The following is a 26,748-nucleotide window of genomic DNA, read 5'->3' as shown; positions in this document are numbered from 1 at the left end:
TCCCCTTGACAAAATGAGCCTCAATCTAAGGTTAAAATTTTTTTTTCTGTTTTACTTAACGCTATGTAAAAAGACTTTTGCAAGATTGTGTATAGTACTGTACACTTATTTGAAATGTTTGTTTAGCCCATCATATACCACTTGTCCTCTTTTTTGTAAAGGCTGCAAGAAAAAAAAACAGAATGTTAATTCTAACTGTACTTAAGTGCACCTTAACATAAACATTTTTTAGTTTTGGATAGTGAGTGTAAAGCCTCATACACACGATCGGACTCGGTATGCATACACACGGCATAACTTTTTCAGCCAACATTCACCAAATCACGTGTTTTTTCAGCTCTTTACCGCCACCCTTTGGGCAACTTCTGCCATTGTTGTCTGATCTTTAGAATTGGTTCTGAGCATGCGTGTTTGTACATTGGACTTTAGTCTGATAGACTTGTGTACACACGATCGGATTAATCCGCCAACTGACATTTGTTGCCAGAAAGATTGAGAGCATGCAAATCGAACATTAGTCCGTTGAAAAAACGAAAACAATTGTCCGATGGAGCATACACACGGTCGGATTGTCCGATAAAATACGTCCGTCGGACCGTTGTTGTCAAAAATTCTGATCGTGTGTATGAGCCTTAAACACTACCCCCACAGGGGTTCCTCTACTCTTGCACAGCCAGGAAACAGCATTTTTCACTTGCATCCGGCCACAAGAAAACAATCTCTGAGCTTATTTTTGTTGTTTTATTACTGGTAATAACTTGGATGGGGTAAAGGAGTATGTGATGCCCAACTTTATGGGAACAATGAATAGGGACAACTTCTTTCCCAAGTACAAAATCCTGGACTGTTCTCCTTCCTGGACAACAACAGTCTTTAGTGATCAAATAAGCAAAAGTCCCTTGAGGACTAGGAGCTCTAAGCCCCTTTTTGACAATCTGCATACAGGAGTATCACCTCTCCACTGTAGAACTGCTTCCAGCTATACGGCCTGCAGGAACTAACACCCCTCTTGGCTGCTTGTCCACCAGCCCACCTTGCTGCTCTGAAGATTTCCCAGGGAAAGGGGTAGAAAGGGTTAAGCACAGTGCTGTCTTTCTAAAAGCTTGCTACATGTTGCAGTCACCCCCTTGTAAATCCCTTGGTGTGCTGATGCACTTACTCTCTCCTCTTTGCTACCTGCTGCTTCTTCGGCAAGATTCCTTTCCAAATCGTAATGCTGTCAGAATATTCCCAAGCCAGCCCGAGCCCCAGCCTGGAAGCAGAGACCCCCCCCCCCCCAGATCGAAGGTTCCCTCCTAGCACTCAGCACTCCATCTTCCCCCTGAATCCCCTGCTGGCTAGGCTCCACCGTATTTAAGGACTGACTCAGCCACCCTACCAGGACATTCTGCTTGGGGATTTGCCAAGTTTGCAGATTAGCCCTCTTTGCCTCTGTCCACTAACTTCTAATAGCTTCTCCAAACTTCTAGATCCAGGGGGAGGTACCAGAGAGCTGACTCTGTGGAGCTAATCAGCCTGACCTGCAGTAACCATGACCCAATTTCTGACTCACAAACTAACCATGAGTCATAACTTTAAAGTGATTGTAAATCATTTTTATAAATAATAAACATGTTATACTTACCTACTTTGTGCAGTGGATTTGCACAGGGCAGCCTGGAACCTCCTCTTCTCGGGCGCCTCTTCTGTGCTCCTGGCCCCTCCCTCCTGTCAAATGCCCCCACAGCAAGTAGCTTGCTATGGGGGCACCTGAGCTAAGCTGCAGCTCCGTGTGTCCATTCACCCCCTCTCTCTCCTGATTGGGTAATTGACAATCAGGAGGGAGAATCCTGGACGGCCGAGGGACTTGTGGACATCGCTGGATAGAGATGGGGCTCAGGTAAGTATTAGAGGGGCTGAGGGTGGCTGCTGCACACAGAAGGCTTTTTATCTTAATGCTTAGAATGCACTAAGGTAAAAAAAAAATCTGACTTTACAACCACATTAAGTCAGTGCATCCTTTAACATTCTGCGCATTCTCAAAACATCCCATTTTAAAATGTGAAAACCAAACTATTAGTTTTACATAATGCAGCAACATCGTAAGACATCCAATGTTGGAGATTATTTATGTTTACAAAGCAATATACATATATATTCATAAAAAATGTAGATCCCCTTCAGTTTTTTCAATTTTGTTATGTTGTTAAAAAAAAAAAATTCTCATTAATCTACACACAGAACTTTAGGAATGTCTGAATTTATTAAACGAAAAAAATGGAAATCACATTGTATTTTAGTATTCAGACCCTTTACTCAGTATCATGTTGAAGTACATTTGAGCAATTATATCCTCGAGTCTTATTGGGTTACATGACGCAACAAGTTTTGCACACCTAAATTGGGGGATTTTCTTTGCAAATCCTCTCAAGCTCAGTCAGGTTGGATGGAGACCGTCAGTGGACAACCATTTTAGGTCTCTCCAGAGATGTTCAATAGGGTTCAAGTGGGGGCTCTGGCTGGGCTACTCTAAGACAATCAGTCTCTGTTCACACCTGAGCAGAGGAACTTTCAGGCGTTTTTATTTGAACGTTTTTGAGCAGTGTTGGAAGTGTATTACAATCGTTTCACAGCTGCAGGCGTTATTGTTTAGCCAATAGAAAGCACTAGAGGGGGGGGGGGAGAGTAGGGATGGAGAACTGCTGTTTGAGTAGAAAATGTGTGACAAAAATCTTGTAAAATGCTCATGTCGCTTATTTTCAGGCATTTCTATTGAAGTCTATGGGGCCCAAAATGTAATGTAATCTACTAAAAAGAAGCTTGTGTACTTTTTTGAGTGACAGGCATTTTGCTTAAGGCGACAGAATGCTCATATTTGAACAGAGACTATTGAAATTAATGTGATTTGGCTTATTGAGCGTATTAGAGCTCCAAGCTTCAAGCAGAAAATTGCAGTATGAACGGGGCTTCACAGAGGTGTCCCTAAGCCACTCCTGTGTTGTCTTGGCTATGTGCTTAGGATCGTTGTCATGTTGGAAGGTGAACCTTCAGCCAAATCTGATGTCCTGAGAGCTGTGGAAAAGGTTTTCATTGAGGATATATCTGTACTTTTCTCCATTTAGCTTTATCTCAAACCAGACTAGTCTTCCAGTCCCGGCTGCTGCAAAACACCCCCACAGCATGATGCTGCCACCACCATGCTTCACTGTTGGGATGGTATTGGGCATGTGATGAGCGGTGCCTGGTTTCCACCAGATATAACATTTAGAATTGAGGCCAAACAATTTAATCTTGGTTTGATCAGACCAGATAATCTTGTTGCTCACAGTCTGAGAGAACTTCAGGTTCTTTTTTGTAAACTTTTTGTAATTTTTTTTTGCTCTGAGGAGAGGCTTCTGTCTAGCCACTCTGCTATAAAGCCCAGATCGGTGGAGGGCTGCAGTGATCGTTGTACTTTTGGAACATTGTCCCATCTCCACACAGGATCTCTGGAGCTTAGTCAGAGTGACTATCAGTTTCTTGGTCACCTCTCTTACTAAGACCCTTTTCCCCCGATTTATCAGTTTGGCCAGACGACCAGCTCTTGAGAGAGTCCTGGTTGTGCAAAACTCTTCCATTTGAGAATTATGGAAGCTACTGTGCATTGTCAGTCATGAGGCTTTTTATAGAGAAATGTGTGCCTTTCCAAATCATTCCAATAAATTTAAGTATTTTACCACAGGTGGACTCCAATCAAGGTGTAGAAACATCTCAGCAACGATCAAGAGAAATTTGAGGCAAATGTGCTAAATTTCAAGTGTTGTTGCAAAGGATCTACTAATGCCAATGTGATATTTCAGTTTTTCCTCCTTCATACATTTGAAAACATTTCTATAAATTCTGTTTTCACTTTGTCATTATGGGGTACTGAGTGTAGATTAATGAGCAAAAAAAATTAAAATGAATTTAAACAACTGTAGTATCAGGCTGCAACATAACAACATTTTAAAAAATTAAGGGGGTCTGACATGGGCGTCCGCTGAAATTTTTTCATGGGGGGGCGCGCTTTCAGCAGCGGCGATATACAGTCGCATTTTACCCTTTCTTCAACTGCTAGCGGGAGTTAAAAGTGCCCCCACGTTAAAATGTAAAAACACCCCACTGTGCCCCCTGCATCTTAAATATCGCTTTGTAACTACTGTGTACCCCCTCTCCACAACTGCAGCTCTGGACCCCTTTACATTACACAGCACCTCACAGCTCTGGATCCCTTTACATTACACAGCACCCCACAGCTCTGGACCCCTTTACATTACACAGCACCCCACAGCTCTGGACCCCTTACATTACACAGCACCCCACAGCTCTGGACCTCTTTACATTACACAGCACCCTGCATCACTGGCCCCCCTTACATTACACAGCTTCCTGCATCACTGGACCCCTTTACATTACACAGCACCCCACAGCTCTGGACCCCTTTACATTACACAGCACCCCACAGCTCTGGACCTCTTTACATTACACAGCACCCTGCACCACTGGACCCCTTTACATTACACAGCACCCTGCATCACTGGCCCCCTTTACATTACACAGCACCCTGCATCACTGGCCCCCTTTACATTACACAGCACCCTGCATCACTGGACCCCTTTACATTACACAGCACCCTGCATCACTGGACCCCTTTCCCTTGACTGAAACACTACACTATATTGACAGTATATTTATTTCAGGTCTAAAAGAGGAACCTTTTGGAATGAGGGACAAATGGATTCGATTCCAGAAGAGGGACAGGCACTCTAAATAAGGGACTAGAAACTATGCTGTAGGCATGTTGTGTTTGCTCTGCGTTTCCAGACTTGCTAAAAACACATCAGAAAATAGTCTAGTGTTACCTGTGGCAACAGATGTCGGCACAAACAAAGCACAGCCCTGGTAAACGATATAAAACGGCGCTCCCCTCCCTCTGTCCTCTGGCACTTGTATCGTATGTCACGGAGCTGGGTCTGTGTGCAAGGTCCCGCCCCCCCCTAGTTCGGCTCGTGTGATAGGCGGAATACTAGAAGACTATCAGACGAGCCGAGCTAGGGGGGCAGGACCTTGCACACAGACCTAGCTCCATGACATACGATACGAGTGCCGGAGGACAGAAGGATTGGAGCGCTGCAGTCACCGCTTAAGGCGGCCCCAGGGCCAGTTCGGCCCTGCTCCTGGCTCTCCCTGGCAATTTCCAGGGGGGGGGGGCAAACGACCCCCCTTGCCCTATGGAGCGGACGCCCATGGGGTCTGAATACTTTATGAATGCATTGTACTTTTGCACATTAGTGCTTACTTGTATTCCAGCGTTTCTTTTCTCTCTTAGTTTATCTCCCTCATTCAGGCAATGTGAACTCAGTGGTGGAGAGGGGCATGGGAGGGTAGGACAAGAACGTCCTTAGGTGCCCAATGTCCCCCTTATCAACCTATGATTTCATCAGTTGACGCCAGCAGGTAGCCTGCATGGTGCTCAAGGTTATAATGGTGCACAGTAAAAAAAAAAATGCAGGCTTGATCCAAGCTTCAGGTAATAAAAAATGGCAGGCTTGATCCACCTGCTGTCTTGTTGACAACTAGTCGTCAAATACCCCCAACACAACTTACCTCATAATCAGGGTGAGGAACAGGTGGGGGGCGCTCTTTATTCCCTGATAAACAGCAAAAAGAAACAAAGTTGTGTTATTTACATTATAAGATCCGATGTTATAAGATCTTTACATCCTCTTGGTATTGTGTCATTAATTTTGTACAATATATTGGAATTTTACAGTTTTGATTTTGATAAGTACTGCTTCCTAAGGTGAGATACTGTACATAAATAAATACATATGCATTAGCTTCGTTACATAAAACCCTTCTAAATTTGTAGTGTTCAAAATGAAACAAATACAATTAAAAAAAGTAAATTTACTAAAAAAAGGTCAAAAACTTCTATACATCGATGATGTTCCCATATTGGTATATTTTACCTCTGTTTCGGCCTCCAGGTGCCATCTCGCTGCTTCTAGCAGATTTTTTCTTGCGTCCAAAATAAATCAAAAGAGACACACCAAGTGTCACCAGGCAATCAGCTATCAGGATACCAGCTACCACAAGAACGGAGACCTCTATGCAGGTATCACATACTGCAAGGAAATGGAGAACGTTAGCTCAGGATAGGTTACACTGCCATCCCTTCCACAAGCTCCATTAATTGGAATGTTCCACATGTAGATTGGAAAAGACTGGATAACAATCCCTGACACAAACTGAACATGTATTAAAGTGAATGTCTTGAGCTCCTGACAGGGTATTCTTTAAAGGGCAACACTTTGGAGTTGATTTATTAAAGGCAAATAAGCTGTGCACTTTGCAAAGTGCAGTTGCTCCAGAGTTTAGTAAATGAGGTAAGGCTTCACTTTGCAAAGAGTACTCAATCACATGCAAGGGAAATTACAAAATGCTTGCACATGATTGGATGATTGAAGTCAGCAGAGCTTCTGCTCATTTACTAAGCTCTGGAGCAACTGCACTTGCAGTATGCAAGTGCACTTTGCAAAGTGCACAGCGTATTTGCCTTTAGTAAACCAGAAAGTTTATGTGAATTGTGTTTGGCACTTTTTGCATGATGTTGCTGTTCTGTGACTTGTGTGAGGAGGATAGAGGCGGCTCTTTAATTAGGCAAATTAGGCGGTCACCTAAGGCCTCACACTCACAGGGGCCTCATGGCCGCCTAACCCAATGCATCACCCCAGTTTTTAGGGACAGGGGACCTTAACGCTGATGTGCTCAGGCAGTGTTATAAGCCCTGACTCAGGAGCGGGGCTGCCAGTGTCCCTAACAACCAGTAAATAACGATGACACCACCCTTTGTGACGTCAATGACCCAGCATGCACTCAGTCAATGGCGCTACAAGCGAGCGGGTTCACCAGGTGACATCACTGGGTGGCCCCCACCCCTTAGTTATTAAAGAGCAGGATCTGGGGGCCACCTTGTTAAAGGGGGCTTCCAGATTCCGATAAGCCCCCCTGCCCGCAGACCCCCACAGGCACCGGCCAGGGTTGTGGGGAAGAGGCTCTTGTCCTCGAATTATTTTTCCCATCATGGGCGAGAGTGGGGACCCATGTCAAGTTTTGCCTAAGGCCTCACAAAGCCTAGAGCCGCCTCTGGAGGAGGAGAACTGGAAATGGAGAGCAGGAATTGGAGAACAGGCTTAGAGAAAGAAGGGAGATGGTAAACAATAGTAGATGAGCAGGGCCAGAGAGGGAGAGCAAAGACAAGAGAAAAGGGTGATGAGGTCAGAGGTAGTGGGGAGAGGAGCAAGAAGCCATGGTGATAGCACAAAAATAGAGGCGGACCATCTAACACTGTTTCAGAGTAAACTAAACCTAACCAAAGAATGAAAAAAATAGTAAACAATTTTTTTTATCACATCCTATGGACTGTAACTCGGACTAAGCATAATAATTATGTTATTTGAACTAACTATTTGCACGACAAGCTTTGTTGTGAATTGGAAGAAAACAATGTATTCTTTATTAGCTTTTTTGTCTTAAAGCGGAGCTCCACCCTAAAGTGGAACTCCCGCTGATCGGAACCCTCCCCCCTCCCTTGTCACATTTTACACCTTTCAGGGGGGAGGGGGTGCAGATACCTGCCTAAAGACAGGTATTTGCACCCACTTCTGGCCACACAGTCTTGGGCAGACTGTGGGCATGACGTCACCTCCCGTCCGCCCCCCGTTGTGTTCTATGAACACTCGGCTCCCAGTACACAGCGGGAGGCAGTCAGACGGCGCAGCCCCGACTCGCGAATGTGCCGTAGGGAACCGAGCAGTGAAGCCGGAGAGCAGCGTGAGTGCCATGACAGGAAAGAGAACATATTACGCACTACTCTGCATGCTCACTAAATCTCGATCTACCCGTCAGGCGCCAGCTGTCGGCGATTGAAGGGTAGATCGCAGCGGATCTCCGACCGGCCCACTGATCCAGCGGCCCACCGGGAATCTCCCTGTAGTCCCGATGGCCAGTCCATCCCTGTATATACATTTCTAGCCAAATTACGTTCATGTACAGGATTGACTTCAAGTGGTTATACCAGAGTTGTGGTTATGGCTGCAGCTGTCAGCCATAACCCCAGTATTGTTTCCTTCAGTCGACGTTGCTCTTCCAAAAAAAAAGCAATCCTAGTGACTATTCCTAGTGCCTCCCACTGATGCCTCTCCCCTCCCGACAGAGAGCCCGGCATCAGATCCAGTGGTTGCGCCGACTTACATTAAAAGGTGTTTGGGGAACGGATCATCTCCGATCACCTCTTTGGTCTATGGTCCAGATGTGGCCCTTTGCTAGCTTTTATCAGGCCCTTGGGGCACTATTCCACCAACTGACACCAATGATAGGGCACCATTCCCCTACTGACACCTTCAGTGGGGCTTTATTTCTCTCATTAAAACCAATGATGGGGCACTGACGCTGGGGCATTTTCTACTCCCACTGGCTCCAGTCCAACCCCCTGAAGCCTGAAGGACAGTAAACTGGCCCCTTGCTTAGAAAGTTTGGAGACCCCTGGTCTAGGAGCCCGGAAGCGACAAGCATTTTTGTCACTTCTGGTTAGGGCGCTGCAATTTCTTTTCTGAAAAGCATGAGATCAATGTTTCTTTTATCTCATCCTTTCAAGGGTAGAGGAGAGAATCTGGGGTCTTATAGACACCAAATGTCTCCATAAAGAGGACCGGTCATGCTTTATTTCTATCACAAGGGATATTTGAATATCTTGTAATAGGAATAAAAGTGATTTTTAAAAAAAAAGGAATAGTGTAAATATTTTTAAAATTTTTATAAAATAAATGTAAACTTTTTTTTCAAATCGCCCCTGTTTCCCCGTGCTTGTGCGAATGGGCAAACGTATAGATCGGTTGTACCATGAACGTTATAGTGAGGGCATGTGGCCTGTGGCCTGGTATGGTCTAGGAGGGGGGGAGCTCGCCCCCTTTCCTGACCTACCGGGCTACGTGCTCGTATAAGGGTCGGATAAGGGTCTGGTATGGATCCTGGGGGAACCCCCACGCCATTTTTTTTGGTGTGGGGGATTCCTCTTAAGATCCATACCAGACCGAAGGGTCTGGTATTATCCTGGGGGGAACCTCACACAAATTTTTTTTGGTTGCCCTTCAAGATTCTCCGCACACGAGTCGCCCCGCAAGTCGGATCATCTTGATCAGACTTCTGGTGCGACCTCTATTTAAATTAATGGGCTCCCATAGGGAACCATTGATTTTGAATAGAGAAAGAAAAACGCGGCTGAAAGCTAGCGCGGCGAATTGTGCATTGAATTCAATGCAAAACTTGGAAAAAATTGCGTTAAAAACAATGCTTTTTTCCTGGCGTCTGTACTAGCTTTACAGCCCGTTTTTTAAAACGTCCGTGGGCAATTTCTGTGGGGAGAAAGAAAGCGACTTTAAATGTCAATGTAGCATAAGGTTATTACCTTTATTTGTCAACAATAGTCAATATAATATGTTCCTTGTGCCAAAAGAAATGCCATTATCAGTGCTGTGCACTGCACTTTGTATGACATCCAGTTTCTTAAAGGCATAATGTGCTAGTTAGCATTACATACTAGCAAATGATGTTAAACTTAAACTCCTACGCCGAGATGTCAGACCTGGAGGCTGTTTCCATCTTTACCAATCTTGCTACGGAGTTCGCGGACTCTGGCTCTGTGACTGAACCGAAGCAGCGATAATGTCACTGCCGCGCATGCGCATGGGAGCGGCCAGTCACGGCACAGGCTCTGAAGAAACGGCACGGGTGGCTGTCACTGGCGGCACTTATAGTAAATATCTCGGCGCACGTTTAGGAGATATTTACATTTACCTATAGGTAAGCCTATAATAAGGCTTACCTATAGGTAAAGTCATGCATGGAAGTTAACTTCCACTTTAAGATCAAGGATTCCAATACAACAGAAAAAGCTTTGAGTTACTTGTTTAGGGCTCAGGTAAGTAAAACGAGGGGGCTGGGGGGCCAGACAGTGCAAGGTTTTTTTTCAATGCATAGGATGCAATAAGGTGAAAAAACACGAAGGTTTACAACCCCTTTAAGTCACACCTTGTCTGGGGTCCATGCACACTGGCTTAAAAATCGCAGCTTCACCAGGAGTTTTGTGTTTTGCCTGTAGAAGCAGATCAATGTTATCCTATGTGTTCATGCACATTAGGAAGATTACAGGCATATTATAGGCTCAGCATTTAGAGGCAGGAAAAAAAAAATACTTCTGGTTTGCTTTTTTAAATTGGAGTTTTCTGGCAGAAAAAACACTAAACTCTCCAAACTCTCCTAAACTCCTGTACAAAAATGCTCGATATGAGAAAAGAATAGGGAGTTTTTTAAGCCCAGTGTGCATGCAGCCTAAAGCTGACCATAGTGGACTCCATTGGTTGATGGAAAAAAAAAAACGATTTCCTCCTCCACACAAGCAAGGTGGATGGAAGAATCCTCCTCCACTGTCAGAATGCACTGATCTGCACTGCAGCGCTGATTGAACAAAATTTTACCAACAGTCTAGTTTGAGAGGTGTCGATCAATAGATAGACCCCTGCTCAACAGGGGCGGCCCATCCATTAGGGTGCACGGCGCTGTCTCCCCATCCATGCGTCCGGCCCCTTTCAGGATGCCGGATGCATGAATTCCAGAGCGGGGTGGGTGTTTTTGAAGCACCGATTAGAGCCAGAGGCTTTAATAGGCTTCAAAATAGGGTGCAAACAGAGCCCACCCAGTTGTGTGAGAATAGTGAATGAATATTCGCTATTCTTACCCTGAATATCCTCTCCGCCAATCAGGAAGCGGGGCTGAGAGCCATTCCCAGATTGGCCGAAAGGAGAAGCGTTCTGATTGGCCATCGAGGAGGCAGGAGATGGAAGTCGTCGAGCTAAAGGAGAAGCTGCGCATGATGCCCACCTCTGTGATGCCTGCAGAGGAGAACAGGGGAAGCCGCCATGGATGGGGTAAGTGCACCGAACGGCCAGCTGACAAACTGGACCCGACCAGGGAGGGGGGGAGCTTGGGCTTGCGGGTGCACTGTTTTCCGCCCGCCCTCCCAAACAAAAAATTACCACCAGCCGTCACTGCTGCTCAACCAGCCAAATTTTGATCCATCTATGGCCAGCCTTAAGTTCACCATACACTATACAATCTTAATGTACAATCTCATTTGGATCCACCATTTAGTGCAAGGGCCTGCCAGACTGCATACAAATTGATTTTATTGATTAGCTGTGTCAACCTATTACAGTATATAGTTGTTGTAAATCCAAAGGAGATTGTACAATCACATTGTATGGCCACTTTTAGTCATACCAAATTGTAAAACAGGTAGGTGAGTCTAAAATACCAATATTGAACAGGACATAAAAATGTAGAAAACCTGAATTGGATTTGCTTAAAAACATACTGACAACATTTGGAGTTCTGGGATTCTCATCCCACGGTTGCTTCTTTCCCCCCTGGATTCCCCCGCCCACCCCATTGTACCTTATGTTTTTTTTTTTTATACCGAATATTTAAAAATGCCTTCAGGCAGGTCATTTGACACACAGGGTCCTCTTCTTGCCTCTTCTCCAGTGCTGGGTGATTCTCAGTGATGAAGAGAGGGGTGTGGACAGGGGCGGACTGACCATTGAGTCACTCGGGCACTGCCCGAGGGCCCCATGCCACTAGGGGGCCCCATCCGGGTTGCCAGGCTCAGTAAAACCAGGGACAGTATGTAAAAATCTGTGTTTTTTTTAGATCTGTCCCTGATATGTCCGAAAATGACATGCTTTTAATGTGAATATCCCAAGATTTTAGCTGCCCGCCTCTGCACTACCTCCTGGCGTGGTGGCCATCTGTAAGCCAGAGGGGCCCCATAATCTTCTATTGCCCGGGGGCCCCATGAGTTGTCAGTCCGCCCCTGGGTGTGGATGTTATGACATCAGCGTCACCACATACATCATTGGATATCAGTGTAAGGAGTTATAGTGACGTCCCATAGGGCATCATTTTACACCCGCAGACTGAGAACATCTAGTGACGGAAAGGCATTAATGTGGGGGGCAGCACAAGAAAGCAGGTGAGTATTGCAGCCAAAGCCACTTTTTGATTTTGCACATCCTGGGGGCATTTTTTTTTGCCGAGATTAGGGCTTTGCGCTAGATAGATGGCTTAACTCTGGGACAGATGGCTGGAATCGAGGCTTTCTCCGAAATATAGGAAGGTAGGACAGCTGGAAGGGACTTATTTAACAACCTTTTGATACTCACCATATGCCTTTAAGTAGAGATGCCTGCCGCTGCCGCACTCATAATCCCCATTATCATCTGCTGAAAAATTTTCTTTTTTATATGATCCATCATCATCAAGTTTTGCAGCTTTTCCCTTTTTGGTCAGCTTCCTTTCCTCCTTCTTCTTTTCCTCCTCATTTTCCTTCATTGGAGGGCAAGTGATCGTCACCGAACGTCCAGAGATTTCCACCTTGTATTTATAACTCGTTATGTCTCCTATAATATAAACAAGAGTTTGCAAAATGGCAGTGAGAACAATATGGAAACATGTAGAATGATATGACCTAATTGACATTTTGCACATAGGGTATTTGTAATTATTCCACGACATATAAGCCTTATTACAACTTCACAGTATTTTGTGGGGATCAACATTTTTTATCTGTTTAAGATTGGTAAATATGAAAAAATTAAAACATATATTTCTAACCATATTATAGCCAAATAAGTGTAGCGCTACTACACAATCTAATATTATAAAATAAAAGTCTATATCTGGGAAAGTCCAGCGCTCCTTGTGTACAAACGCATGCAACCAAAAATGTTGAAAAAAATTCTACGCTGCTTTGGAATATTACACAATAAACGCGTGCTGAAGATTAAAACAAACACATGTAGTGTTAATGTGACATAGATGTGATATGACCAAAATAAAAACAATAATTATGTCAAATAAAACATTAAGGCTGCATTCACACCTAGGCGTAGGCGATTTGCGGCGTTTTTTACTGCGATTTGCCGCGACAAATTGCGGCGTTTTTTACCGCGATTTGCCGCGACAAAACGCAGAGTTTTTTACCGCGATTTTCGCTGGAGGGGTGATTACACATTGTGTAATATGGCTGAACGCCGAAGACGCCTGAAAAAAAGGGTCAGGGACTTGTTTTGAGCTTCAGGCGTTTCGGCGTTCGGCGTGGAGATGTAGCATTGTCGGCTATCTCCATAGCCGACAATGTTAAATCACCCCTCCAGCGTATTGCAGGCTGCAATAGCGGCGGGCGGCGGGCGTGAAAACGCCTAGGTGTGAATGGAGCCTAATAATAAAGTGCTCTTGTGCATCCAAGTGCTTTGTAACACAGATAAGTGTCCGGTGGTATATAGGGAACAACACTAGTCCCACTTTAAATGGCAAAAATGCTACTGTGCAAAAACAAGTCTTTTTATAAAACAATGCTGTGACAGTCCTGTTGAAAAAAGTGCATATGCGTGGTGTCCAGTAATAGCACTGCTGACATGCTTCTAAATCCATGCGTCTGAAAATGATTGACAGGTGTTGCAGATCATGCATTAGTGCTCTCATTCCAGTGCCCCCCCCCCCCCCCTGGGTATTAAATGCTCACCTTGGAGCGTGCGACTTAGCGATTATGCCCAGTCAGTACACGCTTGTGAACCACCCCTGGGTTCTATAATGGTAACAGGATCCTGGGCTTCCCACGCAGTATCTTGGGAATAATGGGGAATAAAAAGCCTTGATAGTGTGATATCGCTATAAACCTTTTATTAAACAAATAAGAACAACCCCCCAGTGGGGTACTCACATGTACCAGGTGCGTTATTGCACAACTCTGTGTATGGCATGAAATATTACAGCGGCTGGTTTTGGAATGGTGTATGTTTCCTCCTAAGCAGGTAGACTGGCTGTCGTGTCGTCCTGGCCCCTCCCATACACGTGTTCGATAAAGGGTAATCGTATCTTCATCAAGGGGAATAGTGCCCCATCATTGGTGTCAGTTTGAGGAATAGTGCCCTATCATTGGTGTCAGTAGGAGGAACAGTGCCCCATCATTGGTGTCAGTAGGAGGAACAGTGCCCCATAATTGGTGTCAGTAGGAGGAACAGTGTCCCATCATTGGTGTCAGTAGGAGGAACAGTGCCCCATCATTGGTGTCAGTAGGAGGAACAGTGCCCCATCATTGGTGTCAGTAGGAGGAACAGTGCCCCATAATTGGTGTCAGTAGGAGGAACAGTGTCCCATCATTGGTGTCAGTAGGAGGAACAGTGTCCCATCATTGGTGTCAGTAGGAGGAACAGTGTCCCATCATTGGTGTCAGTAGGATGAACAGTGCCCCATTATTGGTGTCATTTAGAGGAATAGCGCCCCATCATTGGTGTCAGTAGGATGAACGGTGCCCCATTATTGGTGTCAGTTAGAGGAATAGTGCCCCATCATTGGTGTCAGTAGGTGGAACAGTGCCCCATAATTGGTGTCAGTTTGAGGAACAGTGCCCAATCATTGATGTCAGTTTGAGGAACAGTGCCCCGTCACTGGTGTCAGTAGGAGGAACAGTGCCACATCATTGGTGTCAGTAAGAGGAATAGTGCCCCATCGCTGATGTCAGTAGAAGGAATTATTCCCCATTGTTGGTGTCAGTCTGAGGAATATTGTCTTGTATCAGTGAACAGAAGGGCCGGATAAAGACAAGCAACGGGCCACAGTTTGGAGACCACTGGTCTTGATTGTCCTTGTAATCTAAGATGAGTAAAGTTATTTTATATATTCCACAAAATGTGGGATTAGGCCGCTAGTGGTGCGGTATTAACCCCTGCTAGCGGCCGAAAAAGGGTTAATACCGCCCGCAATGCGCCTCTGCAGGTATTACTTCGGTTTCCTATTGTTTTAATACATGCCGCTCCTCTCACCGCTCCAAAGATGCTGCTGACAGGAGATTTTTTTCCCTCCTGTCAGCGCATCGCCTCAGTGTGAAAGCCCTCGGGCTTTCACTTTGAGAAGGCTGAAGCAGGAGTTTTTCAGGCGGTATTTAGGCGTTATTTTTAGCGTTGTACCGCCTGAAAAACTCCTCAGTGTGAAAGGGGCCTTAGGCTGAATTCACACCTAGGCAGTTTTAGTGCTTTTTGCATTTTGCAGATTTGCACTACAGTCCATTTAACATGGTTTCCTATGGAACACGTTCTGTAGTGCAAATCTGCAAATTGCAAAAAGCACTAAAACTGCCTAGGTGTGAATCCAGCCTAACACAGGTTGGTCAGAATAGGTGTCAGGAGGGGGAGGGGCCTTTATAAGACTAGGTAAATTCAGGCTGGAATTCCTATGTATGCTGCCATGTTGGCATTAGGAAAGTGCATTTTATATACAACTATATAGATCAGACCAAAATGAGGGACAAATGTGAAGGAAAGAAGGACAGAGGGACGTCTGAAAAAAGTCTGAAAAAGTATGTACCGCCCCCTTACTTTCAGTATGGGCACTACGCTACATTTAGTGGGGAATGGGAGAGTTATTTTGCTCCCATTCACAATTTGTTGAAATTGGGCTGCTGTCATTCCTGAACTGTCCTGTAGGTCAGTCTGCGCTCCTGAGGTATGGGGGCGCAGGAGCCGAGAAAAGCCGAATATTGGCCCGCAGTACCTCATTCGGCTGGCGCAGGAAACGAGCCAATTGTGTCCTTGGGCCTTTTTGGCGCTCTCTGGCACCCCCCACCTCTGCCCACATTCGGTATTGCATGCCATTGAAGTCAATGCAGAACTAATTATTTCAGTTTCTATTGACTTCAATGAGAAAACTCGCTTTGATATGTGAGTACTTTGGATTATGAGCATTCTCCTGGAACGGATTATGCTCGTAATCCGAGGTTCAACTGTATAACTAAAACTTTTTTTTTGTTTTGGATAAAGTGTAAATGCATTAGAACACCTGTCAGGTTTTTATTGCTATCTGTGCCACCCCCCACCCTCGTTAGGGAGGTTGCCCTTCTCTATTTGTCTTGTTTACTGTTATCACTGAAAATGAAAGTGAAAGAAAATCCTAAATTTTGAGTCGGCACGTCACAAAATAGCGGGAACAGGAATAAAGGGGACATTTTCCAATGGGGACACTAGTTCTGGTGGCCCTGGTTACTTTTGAGAGATTTACCTCTCATTTCCTGTTTTGACTACGGGACAGGATGTGAAGAGAAATCTCCCCAATTTGACACAGATAGCATAAGAAAACAAACAAAAAAAAACTGACAAGGGTATATATACAGTATATATATAATTTCAACTTACCGGTACTTGAATCACCTTCTGCAGGTGATATTCCTGAAACAAGGACAAAAAAATGGATTTGTTTATTTCCAATGCAAACAAATTCACATTCAAGTATTTTCATATTCAAGTTATTTTCAAATTTTGACATTTACATTTTTATTTTTACTAAAAGAAAACAGGTAACATAAAGCACAAAAAAAAAAATTGTATTTTGGGAGTTTTCCCAGGAAAGAGTAGAGAACGACAATTCAAGATAGTAGAAAAAGTAAAGCTTATTTCAATATGTTTCACTTCTACCTGAAATGAGAAACCTTAAAGTCTTTCTAAAGTCTAAGGGCCAGATTCACAGAGAGATACGACGGTGTATCTCCTGATACGCCGTTGTATCTCTGACTTAGGCTGGTCGTATCTATGCGCCTGATTCATAGAATCAGTTACGCATAGATATGCCTAAGATCCGTCAGGTGTAACTGTGTTACACCGTCGGATCTTAACTGCAATTAAAAAATGGCCGCGGGGAGCGTTCTCGCTGATTTACATCGAGAAATATGTAAATCAGCGAGATACGCCAATTCACGAACGTCCGCGGGCCCGACGCAGTGTTGTTACGACGTTTCCGTAGCGGTTTTCCCGGCGTATACTTACCCCTGCTGTTGTTATGTTAAGTATAGCCGTCGTTCCCGCGTCGATTTTTGTTTTTTTTACGTCGTTTGCGTAAGTCGTTCTCGAATACGAATGGACGTCATTTACGTAAGCGTCGAAACCACTGACGTCCTAGCAACGTCATTGGGAGCAATGCACGCCGGGAAAATTTGCGGAAGGCGCATGCACATTTAAATCGGCGCGGGAACGCGCCTGATTTAAATAGTACACTCCCCCTAGCCGCGGAATTTGAATTCCGCCGGGGGATTTACGATCCGCCGCCGCAAGTTTGGAGGTAAGTGTTTAGTGAATTAGCTACTTGCCTCTCAAACTTGCGCCAGCGGATCTTAAATCAGATAGATCACGCGGATCTAAAGATCTGCTGATCTATGTGAATCTAGCCCTATATGATTTTGACCTTAATGCATTCCCTAAAAAATATTTAGCTATCTTTTCTAATCTCCTCTAATTGATCCAGCACTGTGCCCGGCTGCAGCTCTTCTCCCTTCACTTCTGGGTCTCAGGATGATGGAATTTAAACTGCTGGGTCCCGAAATTCAAGGTCGGTCACGGATAGTTCAATTCTGATGACTGGGGCAACCCCTCTGTGCTGCCAGGTGGGTTCACAAACACAGGTGTGGACACAGATCCCACGCCCTACCTCCTCCCCCAGCAGCTGAGCTGATTAAGCGGTTGTTTTCTATATTGGGGACTCTTATTGGCTGATGCAAGGCTTGCAGCAGTAATTGGGCGGAACTTGGGAAGGGGGCGTACAAGAGATCAAACCAGCCAGCCTACTGGCGCTGCATGTTTGACATAAGAACAGAGCTATGTGAGGGCCTGGAGGGAAGATGGCTTGGCCTCTGTTTGTGTTTTTTTTTCTCTGGCGGGGTGGCAGTTGCTGTAATGGGGGTGTGTATCTCATGGGGATAGCTGAGCGGCCTGCACTGACATACTGCCCTGCACTGGCATACCACTCACTGGCCTCCCTGCTGCTACATACCATACACTCTATAACAGCCACTGTATTATTGTGAAAAACAATTGAAATAGTAAAGATTGAGGCTCAGCAATCGGTCATTTTTGGCCACACCTTTGGCCACACACACAGCAATGTCTAATATACTGCACTAGTTAAAGGGTCACTAAAGGAAAACATTTTTTTTTGCTGAAATGACTGTTTACAGGGTATAGAGACATAAAAGTTAACTGATTCCTTTTAAAAAAGATTAAAAATAGATTAAATTCAATCATATAATGTGCCTACAGTTTCACTTTCGTTTTTAAACTGGTTTCATGTTTATGTGAAGTAAAGAGACCCACAGAACAAAAACAAACAAATCCAGGGCAGTGTTTTGTTTTTAAAATGAATCTGATTGGTTCTGAGGAGTTTTAGACACACAGCTTGGACCACAGTGAAAAGCTGCCATGAGATTTTTCATAAGGAGCCAGACAAGCAGGAAGTGTGGAGATCACAGCAGAATTACAGCAACTTCAAAGCAAAAACGAACAATGAGGACATGAAACCAGTACTGCAGTAAGGTAAAGGAAGCTATTTAGCTAAAAATAAAATTCCTTTAGTGATCCTTTAAGTCTGGTGAGAGCACTTTCCATATCGCAGAGGCCAAACTATCACACTGACCCTCAGGCCACGTACACACGATCGGTCAAAACCGATGAAAACGGACTGAAGGACCGTTTCATCGGTTAACCGATGAAGCTGACTGATGGTCTGATGTGCCTACACACCATAGGTTAAAAAAACGATCGTGTCAGAACGCGGTGACGTAAAACACACGACGTGCTAAAAAAACGAAGTTCAATGCTTCCAAGCATGCGTCGACTTGATTCTGAGCATGCGCTGCGTTTTGACCGATGCTTTTGCATACTAACGATCGGTTTTGACCCATCGGTTAGGTATCCATCGGTCAAATTTTAAAGCAAGTTCTCTTTTTTTTGACCGAAGGATAACTGACCGATGGGGCCCACACACGATCGGTTTGGATCGATGAAACGGTCCTTCAGTCCGTTTTCAACGGTTTTGACTGATCGTGTGTACGCGGCCTCAGGGTTCAAAAATTTGAGCCTCTCCTCAAACTACGAGGCAAGGAAATCACAGGTATGTAAAAACACCTGGTTTACATACAAGTTACCAGTTGCATGTGAATCAGAAAGCACTGAAGTCCATGGATCAGCATTGCAGCCAGAGAACTAGAATTTTTAGCAACATTCTTATCAACAATGGCAACCTTCATTTTTCTCAATACAAGTTTCTTTTAACAAATTCAGTGAAAGGCATATGTCTTGAAAAATTATACATTTGTTATTTTGCTATCTTTGGGACACAGTTAAAGAATCAGAGACTGCATAACTAAATATAGTGGAACCTCGGATTGCGAGTAACGCGGTTAACGAGCGTCTTGAAATACGAACACTGTATTGTTAAAAATCGTGACTCGGTTTGTGAGTGTTGTCTCACAAAAGGAGCATGATTCAGGCCAAAGCGGTTGCAGTACCGCGTTTGACCTGAGGTGGGGGGGCGCCGGAGCCGAGCAGAAATGCACAGAAAGGCTCGAGGACAGCACGGCTGACCTCGGCAAATCTCGGGAACTAATAGCTAGATTCAGAGAGACTTAGGCTGGCGTATCAGTAGATATGCCAGCCTAAGTCAGAATTTGCGTCTGCGCTAATTTAAGCGTATTCTGGTAACCAGATACGCTTAAATTAGGCTCAGATACGAGTGGCGTAAGTGTCCTACACCCTCGTATCCTAAAGTGTAATTTTTAGGCTGACCGCTAGGTGGCGCTTCCATTGCGGTCAGCATAGAATATGTAAATCACTAGATACGCCTATTCACGAACGTACGCCCGGCCGACGCAGTACAGATACGCCGTTTACGTAACGCATTAGCAGGCCTCAAGTTATTCCATCAAATCGCTGGAATAGTAATGTTAAGTATGGCCGCCGTTCCCGCGTCGAAATTTGAAAATTTTACGTTGTTTGCGTAAGTCGTCCGTAAATATGGTTTTACGTCATTTACGTCCACGTCGAAATCAATAGGACCGTGCGGCGTACTTAGCCGCAATGCACACTGGGATATGTAGGCGGACGGCGCAGTTGCGCCGTTCGTAAAATACGTCAATACGTATTGCACCCCATTGAAGTAAATGTGGAACAAATTATTTTCGTTTCCATTGACTTCAATGGGGAAACTCACTTTGATATGCGAGTACTTTGGATTACCAGCATACTCCTGGAACGGATTATGCTTGTAATCCAAGGTTCCACTGTAATGGGAGCAACATGTGTTCCTAGAGTTTTCAGAATGAACCCTTCCCATGTGTTTTAGGCTTTAAAGCACAAGAGTGTAAGGCATAAATATCTGGTGAGTGTGTTATACAGAGCCTTTTTTCTCAGAAAATAGGTGCAGGAACTCAACCACAACCCCGTTCATATTTCACAAACAGTAGAAGGGTCTTAAACGTGCATTAAATACCAGGATTGCATTACATACAGAATACAGAGTTTAGGGGGGTTACACACAGAGTGCAGAGCTGTCACTTGTAAACACAGAAACCAGACTTCTGTCTTTACAAGTGATTGTGGTGAGCAGGCACCAAAGGGTCTGAGGCAGAGGTGGTGGAACTGTGTTCCCCAAGTTCCCCCTGAAAAAAGCCCGGTGTTATACAAAGGTAGCGGAATCACTGGCACTCAGTAGTGTGGTGGAAGATCAGAAAAGTTTACATTGGATGAGCTGTTTTTCGGATGAATTTCATTATGCTTATAAACTTTTTATTGCATGTAGTATTATTTCACTTGTCACAGGGTGATATTGTTACACTGATAATTTGAATTATCACATTGTTATCTTTATAGCGATACTTTAAATTGTACTGCGTATGAAGTTGTCTTTATTTTTAGGTTTATCTTTGAACTCCATACACATGAGTGTAATTTAGCGCCACTTATTTTTTCACTATTGAGTTTGGGTAAAAAATACAATCACATTTCTACATCATTAAAGTGGCAGCAGGTTAGTCAGGTGTTTTTCCTTAAGGCGCAGTGGTGGTAATTCAAGTGTGGGCGTACGAGACTTGCTGACCATCAGCCAAAAATATATTTTTATATTCAACCACTGGCAGCCATGGAAGCTATCAATTATTTTTCGAATAGACAAATGAATCCTGAGTATGTCTTCTCAACTAATCAGATGATGATTGAGATGAGGACTTCTCAGGTATGCTTAAAACGTTGGAGAATTTACTTGAAAAACAGGTTAAAACCTGGTGGTACGTATTCACTTTTAAACATTATCAAAAGGAGAATTTAATTTTTAGAATTTTAAGGTGGGAGGTTTCCCCCCAGGATGGTCTGAATCAGAGGCGTTGCTAGGGGGGTGCGGGGGGTGCGGTCCGCACCGGGTGACACCCGCTAGAGGGGTGACACCATCCCGTTTTTTTTTTTAGCTGACATGCCCAGCCTGCCCTGTGCAATCCCAGCTGCCCTGTACCACCCCAGCCTGCTCTGTGCCACCCCAGCCTGCCCTGTACCACCCCAGCCTGCCCTGGTAGGGTAGGGAGAGAACTTCAGGGCCTCGTTTTAAGAAGAAAACAGATCAAATTGGACCGAATAAATGAGAAGATCGAGGTAATACAGAACAAATTGGAACCTATTAATGATTCCAATCAGATTAAAGGAGTTGTAAAGGTAAAAGTTTTTTCACCTTAATGCATTCTATGCATTAAGGTGAAAAAACTTCCGAACATACCGCCCCCCCCGGCCCCCCGTTATTCTTACCTGTCCCCTCGAAAGTCCGACATCCTCTTCGCCGCTCAGCCTGGCCGCTGATTGGCTAGAGCGGATGGATTAAAAGCAGCGCAGCCATTGGGTGGCGCTGCTCTCAATCACATCCAGTGATGCAGCGCGCAGAGGGGTGGGGCCGAGTGATACAGTGAGCGGCTATGGCGGCTCGCTGTATCACGGGAGCGCGCCCGCAAAGACTACACACAATGCAAGCTCTCTCGCATGAATGTGTGTAGTTCTTGTGGGGAGGACCAGAGACAGCCGCCGAGGGACCCCAGAAGATGTGCATCGGGGCCACTCTGTGCAAAACGAGCTGCACAGTGGAGGTAAGTATAACATGTTTTTTATTTAAAAAAAAAAAAAAATGTTGTTTACAAATCCTAAGGAGTTTAATAGTAATATGAGGAAGAAATTAGAAAAAGTAGATAGAGATACACAAAAAAAGAAGGTTAAGAAATACAATAGGGATTCTAATGATTTTAGTACAAATCATGGGCAGAATCGCGGCGATTCCGCCCACGATTCCACACGCCTAGGTGTAAATGGAGCCTACCCTCAGGGGTCTTATCAGCCAAGTATGTATCACACAGTCCTGTTGATCCACTTACTTTCTGGAGTCAGCATGCGTTATAATTGGTGGATGTGACAGCAGACCAGAAGTCCCGCTCCTATGTGTTTTGTCATTCACGAAGCAGAGGATTTCCTCAGGACGTCTGGTGAATGACGAAATGCATAGGGGTGGGACTTCCAGCTTGATATCACATCCCACAAAGTGAGCAGAGTAGAGGCAATGTGTGGTACATATTCTGCTTGTTGGTGCAGTCAGTGCAGGTTTAGAAATTTTTTCATGTAAGCCCAATTTATCATTTTATGGGCATAGTTGACAATAAAGAGTTATGCGATGAGAATATTTTTGACATATGTACCCTTTTAATCCTGGGTAATTAAGGTGCATTACAAGGCCACTGGGAGTCACAGATGCAGGTTCCTGTGACGATTGAAAAAGAATTCAGGAGAGACTGGTTCTGCCATTAAAGCGAAGCTGACCTGCTCATTTAAATATGAGGTCAAAAAATGTTGGGTTCTCGAGTGAGAACTTTTGAGTTGAAAGGAGGGGCACATGTGCAATGTCAAAGAGTGGATAATGTCATGTGATCACAAGAAGGGAAGACACTTTTAAGAGCCCTTTCACACTGGGGCGTTGGGAACGTCGGCCGAAAAAGGGTTAAAAGTGCCCACAAAGTGCCACTGCGGCGGCGCTTTGCCGGCCCTGCCCATTGATTTCAATAGGCATGGGCACTTTAGGAGCGGTGTGTACTCCACTCCTACAGCGCCTCAAAGATGCTGCTTTTTTTGATGTCCTGCCAGCGCACTGCTCCAGAGAAACAGGAGAGGCGCTTTACAGGTGCTATTTTTAGCACTTTAGCACCTGTAAAGTGCCTCAGTGTGAAAGGGGTCTTAATGTGAACACTGAATATTGCTCTAAGAAATTAGTTATTGCTTCCTAAAGATACAGTACAATATTGTAGTTCTTGTTGCACATGTATTTTAGTGAAGCACATTTATATGTAAATGTTTATATATTTAAAGTGGAGTTCCACCCATAAATATAACATTACATCAGTAGTTTTAAAAAAAATTCATTAGTCCTTTACGAATTTTTTTTTTTTTTTTTTTAGATGCCTTCAAAGTGTTGTTGCTAGGCAGAATAGTTAATCTTCCCACTTCCTGCACCTAGGTGCTTAATGCTTCCTAACCTACACCGCACAGACTCCTGGGAATGTAGTGGGTGTAACTTTCCAGGAGTCTGTGCACTCCCCAGTCTCAAAGAATCATGTGACTTGGACAGCACAGGTGCTGAAACCTGATCTGACACTGCTTGTGCAGCACTGAGCATGTGCGAGATCTGCAAGGCTGAAATCCAGGAAGTCATACAGTCTGGCTTCATGATGCCCACACTTAAGATGGCCCCAGTCAATTTCTATTTTATAAAGTGTCTAAATGCTGTAACAACCTAACAAAATGGACCTTAGTTTACAGACTAACTTTACTAGAATACATTAAACTTGTGTATTACAGGGGTATTTATATTTAAAAAGTGAAATTGTGGCCGGAACTCCGCTTTAAGCACTTTAGAAACTTTTTTGCACAGTTGTTGTTTTGAGTATGCACATAGCACTTTAGGAGATTTAATTTAATATGTAATAACCTGTGCGCTGTTCATACAAAAAATTTCCTTAGGGCAGATAGACTGTTCAGTTTGCAAGGGAAGTGTCCGCAGAGCTTAGAGAATAAGGTGAATTTCACTTTGCAAAAAATACATGCAAATAAAATTAAAAAAAAGAAAAGAATAAAATAACATTTTTGCTTACACATAATAGTCAGTAAAGCCTAATCTTATTTACTAAGCTCTGGAACAATTTTCCTTGCAAAATGCCACTTCCCTTGCAAAGTGAGAAGCCTATCAACTCCCCACAGTCTCCAAGTCCTAGTGACCACCAAGGCTGTTAGAGAAAATCCAAAAATCTAAAAATTTGAGCTGTCTTCAAAACCGAAATAGAAGTGAAATCTTGCAACCGGGACACTAGACAACTATCTAAAGCAGGGCTCAAAATTTCAAGTCCTGAGCTACTAGCCAGGCCTCAAGTGTTACTCGCCAGTTAAAGCGACGCAGTGCCAAATTGCAAAAAGTGACCTGGTCTTTGGCCAGCCTAACAGCCTGGGGCTGAAGTGGTTAATGCTGAACTCACATTTAAAACAAGCAAGCTACAACGATTTGTTGCTAACCATTTTAGGCAACAAAATGTAATATTTATGTCCTTCAATAGTCATATTTGCCAGTGAAATTGAAGCACCGGTAATCAGAAAAATATATTTAGGTTTTTAGAGAGCCTAAACTTAAAGCAGAGGTTCACCCAAATAACATTTATATAAGACCAAATTCTTTATACTACCAGCATGTACATTCGGCACTTTTTTTTTTATTTTTTTTTAGGCTGTACATACCTTATAATCTATATTTGCAATCCGGCTTCCGGGTACTTCTCCCTGCAGGAGTAGGCGTTTCCAAGCTGAGCCGCAATGTAATCTGGGCGGCCGAACATGTAAAGGGGCGAGTCGGCTCCACACGGCGCCTGCGCACAGACTAGGAGCCGTGTAGAGCTGACTGCGCAGGCGCCGTATAGAGCCCACTCGCAGCTTTACCTGTTCGGCTCCTTTCGGAAACTCTGTGACGTGCCTACGCAATACAAGGGGCGGGGCCTTATCCGCCGGGGGGGGGGGGGGACATTTTCTGATAGACATCAATCATCAGATTACATTGCGGCTCAGCTTGGAAACGCCTACTGCCGCGGGGAGAAGTACCCGGAAGCCGGATTGCAAATATAGGGCCAGATTCACGAATAATTGCGGCCGTGTAACGTAACCCGTTTACGTTACACCGCCGCAAGTTTTCAGTGTAAGTGCCTGATCCTCAAAGCACTTACCTGGAAACTTGCGGCGGTGTAACGTAAAGTCGTCCGGCGCAAGCCCGCCCAATTCAAATGGGGCGGGCACCATTTAAATTAGGCGCGCTCCCGTGCCGGACGTTCTGCGCATGCTCCGTTTGCAATTTTCCCGACGTGCTTTGTGCGAACTTACAGCGGCCCGACGTGTTTGTGAATCGCGACGTGTGTAATGTACTTACGCCAGAAAAAAAAAATTCAAAAGCGACGCGGGAACGACGGCCATACTTTAACATGGTGGAGTAATTTTACACCATGTTAATAGCGCACCTAACTTTGCGACGGGAAAAAAAGACTTGCGCCGACGTAACGACGGGAAAAACCTTTGTGGATCGCCGTAAATCCTCATTTGCATACCCGACGCTGGAATACGACGCGAACTCCCCCCAGCGGCGGCCGAAGTATTGCATCCTAAGTCAATTACACCTGTCGGATCTTAGGGCTATCTATGCGGAACTGACTCTATGAATCAGCCGCATAGATAGGACAAGAGATACGACGGTGGATCAGGAGATACGCCGTCGTATCTGTTCTGTGAATCTGGCCCATAGATTATAAGGTATGTACAGCCTAAAAAAAAAAAAAAAGTCCTGGTAGTATAAAGAATTTGGTCTTATATAAATGTTATTTGGGTGAACCTCCGCTTTAAGTATCATTTCATCTGTCAAGTTAATGGAAAAAGCGCATAATCTAATTTGAATTATTGTACATTTACATGAAGCAGCTTAAGACCAGGTTTAGTTGTCTTCCATTAAATTTGCATGTATTGTATAAGATCATAAATGGATCTGAGGATTATATACAAATGTGAAGAACATTGCAGAATGTGCTTTTCTAAATCATTATTATAATAATTTAAATCCATCACCAGTCTGCAGAGAACTCGAACTTAACTGTTGTCAAATAAATATACATGCCACATAAATTATAAACATTATAATAAATATCCAAAACTTGCTTTGAAATAAAAAAGCATGATCTTTTTACCTACACATCACTATAAATGTCATCTTAATAACGTCAATTAATATATATATACTGCCTTTTGTTTTTAATTTCAGACTATTTAACTTTTTGCTATACTGTATGAAAAATAAGAAATCATTGTAATACATTTTAAAGAGAGTATCTACATATGGACAATAGACATGACAAACCAAAAAGTTCTTACTCACCAACACATAGCCATGCAAGCAGAAAAGACAGAAGGAACTGCATCTTCATTGTCCCTTTGTAAACTTATTTAGTTAAAATTACTTTATATTTATAAATTTTGCTAAATATTTCTTCTTCTTTGTGTGCTGTTGTTTTTTCACATTCTCTCTTCTTTTTCTGTTTAAAGCGGGGGTTCACCCTATCGACAGGAAAAAAAACATTTTTTTTTCTTTTACCTTTAAATCAGGCACTGTAGCGCGAGCTACAGTATGCCTGTCCCGAATTTTTTCCCCCCATACTCACCTTGTAGTCGTCCATCGAAGATACCGGGGAATGGGCGTGCCTCTGGAGACGGAGGA

The 26,748-nt window shown here is 44.1% G+C and overlaps 1 protein-coding gene across 1 annotated transcript; it reads right to left on the bottom strand.

The window, feature by feature from the left end:
• Nucleotides 1-50: 50 nt before the first annotated feature.
• CD3E (CD3e molecule) lies at nucleotides 51-26,568 on the bottom strand. The gene is made up of 6 exons (XM_040326906.1): nucleotides 26,410-26,568; nucleotides 16,305-16,337; nucleotides 12,279-12,515; nucleotides 5,970-6,125; nucleotides 5,605-5,648; nucleotides 51-162 (listed from the first exon to the last, which is right to left on the bottom strand). The coding sequence occupies exons 1-6, from the start codon at nucleotides 26,456-26,458 to the stop codon at nucleotides 106-108; spliced, it is 576 nt and encodes a 191-aa protein (XP_040182840.1). The 5' UTR covers nucleotides 26,459-26,568; the 3' UTR covers nucleotides 51-105.
• Nucleotides 26,569-26,748: the final 180 nt, after the last annotated feature.

The sequence above is a fragment of the Rana temporaria genome, chromosome 10 (genome assembly GCF_905171775.1).
Source record: "Rana temporaria chromosome 10, aRanTem1.1, whole genome shotgun sequence".
Taxonomy (NCBI): Eukaryota; Metazoa; Chordata; class Amphibia; order Anura; family Ranidae; genus Rana; species Rana temporaria.
Note: the sequence above shows the minus strand (reverse complement) of the source record. Positions and strands in the feature narration are given on the sequence as shown.